At 40.2% G+C, this 13098-nt stretch overlaps 1 protein-coding gene across 1 annotated transcript in view; it reads left to right on the top strand.

Annotated features, from left to right (window-relative positions):
• The window catches only part of LOC126470304 (protein unc-79 homolog), an 857658-nt gene that overhangs the window by 331467 nt on the left and 513093 nt on the right, over nucleotides 1-13098 (top strand). Inside the window, exons 20-21 of the mRNA XM_050098074.1 lie at nucleotides 7036-7193; nucleotides 11592-11773. Coding sequence (XP_049954031.1) covers nucleotides 7036-7193; nucleotides 11592-11773 — 340 coding nt within the window. The remainder of the gene's footprint in view (nucleotides 1-7035; nucleotides 7194-11591; nucleotides 11774-13098) is intronic.

Here is a 13098-nt window from a genome sequence, read left to right as displayed (position 1 = left end):
ATTCAGAAAAAAGATAGAAATTACAAATTTTTACAAAACTCAAGATATCCATGTTTTCATGTGTTTTTCTTCTTTAGAGCTACAAATACTTTTACATTTTTATTTGTATCTTTGCAAATGAGTGAGTGAATTTCAAATTTAGGAGCTGTTTTTATGCAGAAACTGATGCTCTATAACTTTCATGAGTTAAGTTACAGGCATTGGAATATGAATGTCACTCACTTTTTGCCCAAACTGGTAAAAATTGATAGGTAATTCTACGCAAAATTTCGTGCTCTATCATTAGGGTGTTTTGGAAATTTTCTACAGGATGTACTGTTTTAGCATTATAAGTGAAAAACTGAAAAAAGTACTAATACTTCATGGTTTTTTGGTCTGCAAAAGTTTAACACTAACCAGAAATCATTGCAAACTCATTTAACTTTTATGTGGGATGCCCAATGTTGATTAAAATTAGTTTCACGTTGTGCATATTTATTGGCCAGCAAAAGTCCAATTTGCCTACAGTAACCATAGTACGGAATTATCTTGGTCAGCTTTTATTTTATTAATATACATGCTGTTCCTAAAATGGAAAAGTTCATTGAGACACAAACAGCCTGTTTTGCTTGTTGTTTCCTTTGTTCTTTCAATATGGTTACAAATTGTATTCAGATATTCGTTTGAGGGTATAGTCATGAAGTTCTCACTGTTTTGACATTTATCTTGCACTTTTCAGTACCTGAATTGTTTCAGAATATTCTGAATCTTCTAATGTCCTAATAAGAGCATACTACAACAGCTACTAATTTTGTAGTAAAACAGTGTCTGAACATGAAAGAGAATTAAATGGGACAGTATGCATTGTTGTCCAACAAACATTTAATAATCAGATGTCACATGATTGCCTGACAATAAAAACATTTGAACACCAAGGCTATTAAACTTAAATTTTAAATTTTATGCTCTAAAATTCCAGGGTTAGTTTTGTAGAATCTTGAAAAATGAAGATGTTCAGTTTTGTGAAAGTTGCTACATTCAGGCTGCTTGTAAAACAGCAAATATTAAGTTTTGTTATATTTTATTTTAGCCATTGTGTGAGGCTCATATTAAAGTGTCAGAATCTAAGTAACACATTTTGAAAAAAATTTGTTGAATTTTGTTAAAACAGTGGTTCGATAAAATCTGACTTTAAAATGCTGGTCACTGTATTTCACACTTATTTGCTTGAAGTGTTCTTTGAAATGCCTCTCCTCTTTTGGCACTAATAATTATCTCATTACTGTGCAACAAGTAATTTTGTATTCGATCAGCAAACAAATACAGCTGTTTGCTAAACCATTCCGTGTAATCTGCACTTCAGTACAGTTGAAAACCTGCATATTCATCGCTGTAACTGCAGTGCACATAAAAAGCTAAACTACATGGTTTATGCACAATTTTTGTACTAACCCCCAGTTTCAGTAAGAATTCAGTGTCTGCTTATGTGACAACTAGTAGCTTTAATCATGACTTAGATTTTATGAACTGATTTTCTGCTTGGAGCATGAGACTTCTGACCAGTTTGAACTGTGAACAATCAACTAAATGTGCAGCCAGCATGTCTTTAGAATAAAAAGATCATAAACAGCATTCATATTTTTGAATTTGATGCTGATGAGCAGTAATAATATTACGTGCTAGTTTTGAAAGGTTTCTAATCTAGCAGAAATGGTAAATTTCTGTGTTTGCTGCAGGAAGCATTAAGGGAATGAGATGCTTCTCACATTTATCATGTTTCAAAAAATACTTCAGAAGCACTGTAAACTTTTCTTCTTTGTTTTCCTCTTGTGTCCATCCTGTAACATCCACTTATGCTGAGAGTACTCAAGACTTAGTAACAGATATATTTACATTGTTTCTCTCAAATATTCCTACATGATTCAATTCATTAGGAAATGATATATTAGCAAAGTTAAATACATCATAATAAGGAATATAATTAGATGCATTGTCCAGTTTTCTGTGCATTCCCCAATAAAATCGCTTATTTATATTAATGTTAGTGAAAAATTTCATGATTTCTTTTAAGGCCCATCTGGAAACTTGAACCTGGAAAGTTTTCAGTTTTTCTAAAAGTTGGTCTTTGATGTTGGTTGAATACCATTCACTGATATCATCAGACAGTGATAGAGGCATGTTCTTGGTCTTCATTTACATTTCCCTATCTTCACCCGGCTTGAGCAGTAGGAATTAACAAATAAGTGAGACGTTCATATTAAGTGGTCAATTCTGCTCCCACACTCTGTTGTTAAAAGCTGGGAGGCATGCAGTAAGAAATGGTTTGGGATCCTTAAACCCATCATGGTTGCCTATTATGCCAGTACATATTTGATTTTTAAAAGCTGAATCCACACTAACCCATTCTACACTGTCATAATTGATTATCACGTCCTTTTTAGGTGGCTCACACATCATTTATAATTATATCAAGTACTACTTTACTTAGTATCAGTTTGATGCCAACAAGGAATGGTGGCAATGATAACAATAATAATGGCAGTGATGAGGTCCACACAATTCAGCCTCACAAGGTCGTCTTCTCCTTGTGTGGATTCTCAACTGCCATGGCTGCTTGCAGATTTTCTGCTGCTCAGTCAGGAGGAGGAGTGTGCTAGACTGCAGATTCTCCACTGCTGTCCACAGATTCTTGACTGCTGCTTGCAAATTCTGTAGCAATGAATGAGAAAAATTATGTCTGAGATTAATTCATAGATAAGAAACATATTGTAATGATATATTGTGTAAGCAGAAGATTACTTACCCCCCTCCCCCATGTGTCAAATTTCAACTCTTTTATCTCCCTCCATCTGCTGCATATATGAGTTATTGGAGTGTTAATAGTGAAATATATATTTGTCAGACTTACATATTTCAGTTACAAAGGAGCTCACCACAATGTTGATAGCTATGATGATGATGATGATGATGATGATGATGATGATGATGATGAAGGTGGCAGGTGTGGCAGAGCAGCATCAATGGCTAAGCTACAAGTCTTCATAGGTTGCCACAGTGCTGAGTCAGGAGGCAAAAGTGTGATTACTAAGTAAAAAATGTGATTACTATCCATTATTCAGTAAGTTTTCTATCTCTTTGTTGTTTTGACATTTGCAAGGAACATGATCTCCAAGGCGCAAGCTATCCCAGAAACTCAGTTTCATGGATGTGTACGTTGAGTCTCATGCAATGGCAGGGGGAGCAGATGAACAGAACTTGCATCAGTTTTCACCAACAGAGTACAGGAGCTGAATTGGTCAGTTAAAGTGAATGTCTCACTTATCTGTTAATTCCTACTGCTCAAGTCAGGTGATGTTAGGAAAATGTATATGAAGACTAAGAACATGCCTCTATCTCTGCCTGGTGATATTAGTGAATAGTATTCAACTTCCAAGACATATCTTATGAGCTGCAACACACTTACCAGCAATTGCTTGTCACCTCCATCTACACTCCTGGAAATTGAAATAAGAACACCGTGAATTCATTGTCCCAGGAAGGGGAAACTTTATTGACACACTCCTGGGGTCAGATACATCACATGATCACACTGGCAGAACCACAGGCACATAGACACAGGCAACAGAGCATGCACAATGTCGGCACTAGTACAGTGTATATCCACCTTTCGCAGCAATGCAGGCTGCTATTCTCCCATGGAGACGATCGTAGAGATGCTGGATGTAGTCCTGTGGAACGGCTTGCCATGCCATTTCCACCTGGCGCCTCAGCTGGACCAGCGTTCGTGCTGGACGTGCAGACCGCGTGAGACGACGCTTCATCCAGTCCCAAACATGCTCAATGGGGGACAGATCCGGAGATCTTGCTGGCCAGGGTAGTTGACTTACACCTTCTAGAGCACGTTGGGTGGCACGGGATACATGCGGACGTGCATTGTCCTGTTGGAACAGCAAGTTCCCTTGCCGGTCTAGGAATGGTAGAACGATGGGTTCGATGACGGTTTGGATGTACCGTGCACTATTCAGTGTCCCCTCGACGATCACCAGTGGTGTACGGCCAGTGTAGGAGATCGCTCCCCACACCATGATGCCGGGTGTTGGCCCTGTGTGCCTCGGTCGTATGCAGTCCTGATTGTGGCGCTCACATGCACGGCGCCAAACACGCATACGACCATCATTGGCACCAAGGCAGAAGCGACTCTCATCGCTGAAGACGACACATCTCCATTCGTCCCTTCATTCACGCCTGTCGCGACACCACTGGAGGCGGGCTGCACGATGTTGGGGCGTGAGCGGAAGACGGCCTAACAGTGTGCAGGACCGTAGCCCAGCTTCATGGAGACGGTTGCGAATGGTCCTCGCCGATACCCCAGGAGCAACAGTGTCCCTAATTTGCTGGGAAGTGGCGGTGCGGTCCCCTACGGCACTGCGTAGGATCCTACGGTCTTGGCGTGCATCCGTGCGTCGCTGCGGTCCGGTCCCAGGTCGACGGGCACGTGCACCTTCCGCCGACCACTGGCGACAACATCGATGTACTGTGGAGACCTCACACCCCACGTGTTGAGCAATTCGGCGGTACGTCCACCCGGCCTCCCGCATGCCCACTATACGCCCTCGCTCAAAGTCCGTCAACTGCACATACGGTTCACGTCCACGCTGTCGCGGCATGCTACCAGTGGTAAAGACTGCGATGGAGCTCCGTATGCCAAGGCAAACTGGCTGACACTGACGGCGGCGGTGCACAAATGCTGCGCAGCTAGCGCCATTCGACGGCCAACACCGCGGTTCCTGGTGTGTCCGCTGTGCCGTGCGTGTGATCATTGCTTGTACAGCCCTCTCGCAGTGTCTGGAGCAAGTATGGTGGGTCTGACACACCGGTGACAATGTGTTCTTTTTTCCATTTCCAGGAGTGTATAACATAAGTCACCTAGGCACTACTTGCTGCAGTGCCCAGGTGACTCTAATCTTATAGACTGCTTGCTGCAGTCTTCCAATGTAATACTGCCTTGGCCTATATTTTTAATTATTCTGCAGAAGCAAATACAAATACGATACCCAGAAATAATAAAACATCACATAGATGGATTTGGTCTCTCTGATATTGACTCGCATGTGTGTATGCTACTTGTCTATGATTAATTGTGCCAAACTGATGCAAGCAGATGACAAACTCCAAGGTTGAAGCTCTGATACGTTTTATAAACATTTTGAATTCAGGGAATAATTTTTTTCATTAAATTACTTTAAAATTTGTGCATAATTTCAGACAAATGGTGCAGGATGAAACAGAATTTTGCAGAGACTCCATTACTTGTTCTCAGATGGCAGGCAGAGATGTGAAGGGGTTACAATGTGCCTGGTGTACAATGTGCAAGGTGTGAACCTTCCTTGTGATGATCAAATTTGGTCAACCAGAACCTTGACAATATATTTTCCTGCAATCACACTCCCATGCAATGCAATATTAGGCCTCTGTCACATCCAGATATCTCTAAAATCTGGATATTGCACAATTCATTCAGCGAGCCAAATGGAGACGCCCTTCAAAATTCTGTCTGGTGCTGATATTGCTGTCTCACACAACTACAGAGAATCTCTATGTCCTTCACAGTGATCATTCAACATCTGACATGGTTCACACCCTTTATATCCAATGCAATCAGAAATTCGTGCATATGAAAATAAGTGTTTGTGTAAATAGGAATTGCATAGCATTCATGTGATGAGACACCTCAAGGTAGCACTACAGGTATTATTAGCAATAAATGAAGATGACAATGTACTGGGTAGTAGTCCCATGACAACTGTAGTATTGTGCTGTTCGTTACTTGGTAAACATGTCGTTTTTCAAGAGCAACAGCTTTTTATTGTTCAACAGTTCAACAGTACTTTACCGGTTGTTTGTATGCACGTGTTGTAGACACATTCTCTGGGAAATGTCCAGATAACACTGTGCCAAACAATTCAACAATACCAAGGTTATTTATCCATGCCCAGGAATGCATGGGCAGTTTCAGACATGAAGAGGAACATGAAGCCAACCATTTTAATGATGTTAAACTACCTGAGGTGAGGAATATGATGCTGCATTGGCTTCCAAAAAGTTCGGAGGGATTGTCAGGCCAATCTCAGATTTCATATGGCAGTGCTCACAAAGCGTTTGAAATATAAAATTTGAGGTATATCATGTTCATAGTATGCAGGAATTGACACCAGAGAAAGAAAAGCATGTAGCTTACTATACATGGTCTCAGTCATATGATGACATCTATGGAATTGCTGAACTGGCCCAGGTTTTCTTTACTGATGAGGATGATTTAACCTTATTGGATATATGAATACTCAGAATCCAATGATTGGGTCAACTGGAAATTTACTTACCTTTCATGAAAAACACTTTCACTCTCAGAAAATTGGAGTGTGGTTTGCTGCATCACATTGTTGAATTCTGAGCCTATTTTATTTGAAAATACAGGGAACTGTGTTGTGTACCACTGCATCATTACACAGTTTATTTTGCTTCTTGAAGCAGATGTGCATGACTTTTCAATAACCTCATATCTTACCAGGCCTGGTAATAACACCTATGCACTCTGGTGGTCTTTCTAACTGTCACATAAAATTATAGCTCTGTCATTTTCATATGTGCCGATGGTGCATACAGATATGAAGTTACATTTACATCAGACCATGTATTGTGGGTGTTTCACTTTTTTTTTTGTCAAGCATTGTATTTTTATGGATTTCTGTCATTTGGTATTTTGAGTTGTATGCCCTAAAGAAAAAATGCTGGCAAATCCTTTTGTTGCTTTATGAACTGAATAATGTTTTAATTAATGAACCTCCAGATTGATAGAAATAACGCAGAGGAGCATATAGACTATCTTTTTGGGAATTGTAGGCATTAGGGAATAGGTGCCTATCTGCCTACTAATCTGCTAGTGGTGGTAGATGTAAGGAAAAGTGAAAAAGTAGCCGAACCTATCTTGTATGTTTCATGTTGTTGTAGTGCTAATATAGATATATATTGTAATTTTAAAATGCGTTTCTTTTGTAGCCTCTGGGACCTCTGCAGTGCTGAACACTCACATATATGTCAAGTATGTGTACCACTTCTACTTCATTGTGTTACACTACCTTCTGGATCTGATGTTTTCTGGCCAATAGTTCAAAGGGAATTCCAAAGTACTGACTGGAGAGTGAGATTTGTGGCAGGTATGTTGAATTCCCTTTTTAAAATATGTGAGTTACCCTGATAACTACAACTATTCTACATATGTGAGTCTTCTAAAAAGAATAATGTGTATTGTATAACATTATGACAATTCCAAACATACCATGTGTCAGAGTCTTTAACTTATTATTCCTAAAAGCATACAATTCAACTCAGAAAATCGTATTGTTTTATCTTTCAAGCTCAAAATATGTGTTCTTAATTTGCTTTAGGGTAGTGAATCTTGGACACCACTTATGGTACAGATGGCTTCTGGTTTTACATGCCACTTATGGCTTACCTCAATTCTGAAACCTCAGCACTGTAAAGTCTTCTTATCCACTTCTCAGTGAAGATCTTCTCCCATATGACTTGACACATCAATTCAGAGTAGTTATAACTTCCCACTTTAACATGTAATACTCTTAAGCCTGGTAGCTACTAGATGTTCTTTGGATATAGCTCCCAGGCAAAGAGTTATGTCCAGTCATTACTGCTGGTGTATGTATTTGGTTCTAACAGTTATTACAAGCTGCAGCATAGTTGTGTTTACATACATTGCATACAGGGAGTATACAAATATCTTTTTTTTCTATTTTCAGTCTATGATTATAAAATATAGCCTTCATACTATCAATTTTAGTCAATAATAATCATCCTCAGACCACATAAGGGTATTTTGCATGACTCTCTGTCTGTACCCCCACAGTGAAACCCTGGACACCCCAGTCTTTACTCAGTAGGTTAAAGTCACATTCAACTAGTATTACAAGGGCTGAGTATTTAGACACTGCTGACTGTAGACTCTCTTTGAATGACTCTAGAACTGTCAAAACTGAATTGGGAAGCTGTTAAAAACATACAAAAACATGCATTTAACTTGGCTTCACCTACACATGTTATACGTGACCAGATAACTTCACTGTCACACTTAACTTTGACCTCAGTAGAGACAATATATTTGCCAATTTCAATGAACATTCCCCTTCTTATGGCCTCTAATCTGTCTTTTATTATACATTCCATGACTCGCTAAATATCTCAGACCTTTCCACTTCCCGGGTTCGATTTCCGGCGGGGTCAGGGATTTTCTCTGCCTTGTGATGACTGGGTGTTGTGTGATGTCCTTAGGTTAGTTAGCTTTAAGTAGTTCTAAGTTCTAGGAGACTGATGACCATAGATGTTAAGTCCCATACTGCTCAGAGCCATTTTGGACCTTTCCTCTTGAGGTTTCAGCCAGCTTTTGGTTCCAAGAAAAATTTGAGCAGGGGAACATTCCTGGGGGGGGGGGGGGGGGGGGGGGGGGGAAGGGGGGGAGGGGGGAGGCAGTAAATGGGGGACTGTATTATGAACACTTCAACAATTTACCGATAAAATTATGACAGTTGAAGTGTCTTTATTCTAATGCCATTTGACCTCCCTTTCTGCATATTAACTGGTGAGTGTTCAACAGAGTACCTCAAACTACAGCGTAGCCAAAAAACTCTCATGTGCACTCCGCAAGTACTCTGCTACCTGAGTAGCTGCCTCCTGTGTGTAGTGCACCCCTGACCTATCAAGGGGAGTCCTACAAATCCCCACTCGATAACACAGGTCTAGAAATCCGCAGCCAAGACCATTAAAGAGTTAATGAAGCCTTTGATTGAGACCCTCCACCCTGCTCCAAACCAAAGGATCCCAATCAACTCCAGGAACAATATTACAAATTGTGAGCTGTGCTTGCACCCTCCACGTAAGGCTAGCAGTCATCACCATCACTGCCAGCTGCATGTATGAACTGAGGATATCCTCAGAACCCATGTGACATGCATCGTTGGTGCTGATGTGAGCCACAGCTTGCAGATAACTGCACCCTGCAACCTCAATAGCCACAGGCAAGGCCACCTCCATGTCTCAGATGAGGCCCACTGACAGACATACTGAGTGAACATTGGCTTTCTTTCCAGCCCTAAATGCTATCTGCCTAAGGAGCTCCACAATGTGCCTAATGTTGGCGCTCCCAATAACAAGTAAACCCCTCCCCCCCCCCCCCCCCCCCCCCCCCCGTGTGCCTGCTTGTACCCTGCTGCAGCAGCGGCCACCTATCTACTCACAGGGTGAATGGGTGAGGCTAGGCAGCCAGTCTCCACATTTTCCCTCCACCTCGAACAATGCGAACACATTTCCCAACACCACTCACCCTGCTCTGTGGGTGGATCCACAGTGTCAGGTTCACTAGAAGGTGCCACAGAAGCAGAGCCCATGGACAAAACAGGCCACACCTGAGGTACCCTATGTCACAAGCCAGATTTTTCACCTCACCTACAGCCTTAGGCAGGAGCCTGAAGATGACTGACTATAGCCAAAAGCATGTTCAGCTGTTCACAAACTGTGACCAACACCTCCTTCATCCGTACACAGCATGCATACATCCTAACCATCCTAGCAAGACCAACTGAAGAAGTAAACTACAGAAGCAGACAGAATCCTAGATACACAGTTTCCTGCCCTCCTGATGTCTCCAATGGATACTGATGCATTAAGGAGCTATGTACCTGGCTGTTCAGCAAGCAATTATTTTGCTACAGACTTAATGAATTCACCCTTACAAAAACGTGAGATTGAACATCTTAAACAGAATAACATGCACAAAATTTAATAAATGTACTGTGAGGAACACAAAGAAAAGGATAAACACTTAACTTGCCATCCTATAGATGTATATCAGCCAAGAGCTGCGACTTCATTGACTGCCTTACTAAACGAACAGACAATTGCCTTCAAAACGAAATAAATGAGGAATTATTGCACTATGACTGAATGACTTTTACACTTACAAAAATGTGAGATTGCACCTCTTAAACAGAAAAACATGGACAAAATTTAATAAATAAAATATGCTATGAAGAAGAAACAGAAAAACATAAACACTTAACTTGCCACATTGTAAATGTATACCAGCTGAGAGCTGTGGCCTTGCTGACTGCCTTACTAAATGAATGAATGGATGCATTCTAAGCAAAAAATACAAGCAACTACTGCACTACAGACTGACTGAATTTACACTTACAAAAGCACGATTTAATTTCTTAAAATGTAAAGAATGAGCATTTTAAGCTGACTGATGAACAATTCTACCACTGCCAACACATATTGCACATTAGAACCACAAAGATAAGATATGAGTAATTAGGGCTCATATGGAGGCATATAGATAGTTGTTTATCCCTTGATCTTTTTGTGAGTGGAACAGGAAGGGAAATGACTAGTAGTTAACCTCCACCATGCTCTGTACAGTGGCTTGCAGAGTACCTATTTAGATGTAGATGAAGATAAAGCTAGAGGAGAAGACCAACACAATTGTGGACAACAATTTCAAGTACAAATAAGCAGTTTATTCACTGAAATAATTTTTTCATAATTTTTTTCATAAATATGAAAAATGAGACACAAAAGCATGAATGCAGACAGGTGGAATAACATTCAAATAAAATCCAAAATTAAGCTAAAGTTGCATCATCATAAAGCTAGGCTTCATTGAAGAATTTTCCAAATACAGTGCAACCAAAGCCCCTGTATAATAGGAAGCATGATGTGGATGGTGGGCTAAACAAAGCAGACTATGGCACAGTTCTGGTACAGATCTCATGTAAGAGTCTCTTTAAAAATGTAAATAAGTGTGTGGCCAGACAGATACTCCTTCAAAAACATGATGCCACATCTTAACGCACTATATATTAGAACACAATGGGAACATAACAGTGCATCTCTACTCTAGAACATTTTAAGCACTCTAAGATCACAACAGTACTGACTTAGTTTTTTGCTTAGCAGTTCCATATGTTTCTCCCACCTTAAATGCTTCATCTTGCCATTCTCCTTAAAATTTATTATGAAGTGTTTAGTGTGTCTGCTTTTATGTTGGTTTATTGTTTGTTTGTCATATAGCTGAAGTTTTTACAAACTTTTCTTTCTTCACAATTAATCTGTTATCCATAAACTATGTGTTTGCTTCTTCTGTGACTATTGTGACTTTCTCCTGTAGGTGACTTCCATTCATAGCTTTAACAAACAGACTTGTGTCATCAGCAAACAATATTGTATTTGCTGCTGATATGCTGCTTGGGATATCATTTATAAATAATAACAACAACAGTGGTCCCAGTATGGGCCCCCATGGCAACACATACTTGACTCTCTGGTATGCTGATGAGAAATCTCTGCCTGTATCTTGTAGCTCCATCCTTCAACACCTCTTAGAAAAATATGATTTGAACCAGTTGTATGCTACTCCAAAAATCCCTATATGGAATCTATTAATTTTGTCACTAGATGGTATAGGTTACATAGTTTTTGCAAAAAACAGGAATAGCAGTGGGTGTAATGTGTGAGAAGTCACAGAATATTTTTTTCATTTTCAGTTGAGAGAGTTACAGTTATAGCTCGCTTCATGGATTCAACACCTCTACGAAACATTCAGCCACTGCAGTCAGCTCTGGCAAATGCTTTCTGTTACCTTATTTCCAGTATGGATGACGCAAATGTGGAGGTAGCGCAGAGAGCTACTTTATACCTTGGAACTCTTCATGATACTGCTATCAAGGTGAGCTATAGCTGTATCTGACAAGGTACAGTGTTACATTTTCAAAATATAGTGCTTCCATCACATTCATTTCTGACAGCTAGCATAGAACTGACAAAGTATCTTATCTTCAAGCTGTGTATGTTAATTGCAATCTTTAGCAACTGTAATAAAAGTCTTATCAAGACCAGATGCATTTCGCTTTATTTTAAGCATATTCAATTGGTCAGGTTTTTTGTTGTTTATTGCATTATTCTTTGTCCTCCATGTGTGTGTGTTGAGTTTTGCACACAGCACTTTCACTGCCCTTAACACATTTACACTTTTGTGTTGAGAAGTACCCCTGCTGTCTCCCCATTTTGTGAGGACAGTGATACTTCGCAACATGAAAGTATAAATGTATTTAGTGCAGTGAAAGGGCTGTGTGCAAAAACTCAACATATGCACATGGAAGATGAAGACAAACGCAAAAAACCTGACCATTTCAAGATGCTCTAAAATAAATCAAAATATGTCTGGTCTTAATAAGACTTTTATTACAACTGCTAAATACTGCAGTTAACCTACACAACTTGTATATGTGCAAGTGTGGAAAAAAGGTCAAAAAACAAAGAAGACAACATTAGCTTATCTTCACTTCAGATAATCTGAAATCTGTCCCATTAAATTATTGCCTGCTGTCAACATGATAGTTGAATTCAAATTATCTACCCATTACATAATATATGCACTGAAAAGTCAAAGAAACTGACACACCTGCCTAATATTGTGTAGGATTCCTGCGAGCACACAGAAATGCCACAACACAATGTGCCATGGGCTTGACTAATGTCTGAAGTAGTGCTGGAGGGAATTGACACCATGAATCCTGCAGGACTGTCCATAAACCCATAAGAGTATGAGGGAGTGGAGATTTTTTCTGAACAGAAAGTTGCAAGGCAGCCCACATATGCTCAATAATGTTCATGTCTGGCAAGTTTGATGGCCAGCAGAAGTGTTTAAACTCAGAAGAGTGTTCCTGGAGTCATCTGTAGCAATTCAGGAAATATGGCATGTCACATTGCCCTGCTGGAATTGCCCAAGTCCATCGGAATGCACAATGGACATGAATGGATGCAGGTGATCAGACAGGATGCTTACGTGCCTGTCACCTATCAGAGTCATATCTAGACATATCAGGGATCCCATATCACTCCAACTGCACACACCCCACACCATTACAGTGTCTCCACCAGCTTGAACAGTCCCCTGCTGAAATGCAGGGTCCACGGATTCACGAGGTTGTCTCCATACCTGTACATGTCCATCTGCTCAATACAATTTGAAATGAGACTTTTCCAACCAGG

This window comes from Schistocerca serialis, chromosome 3 (genome assembly GCF_023864345.2).
Source record: "Schistocerca serialis cubense isolate TAMUIC-IGC-003099 chromosome 3, iqSchSeri2.2, whole genome shotgun sequence".
NCBI lineage: Eukaryota > Metazoa > Arthropoda > Insecta > Orthoptera > Acrididae > Schistocerca > Schistocerca serialis.
The sequence above is the reverse complement of the archived record's forward strand: the minus strand, read 5'-3'. Positions and strand labels throughout refer to the sequence as shown.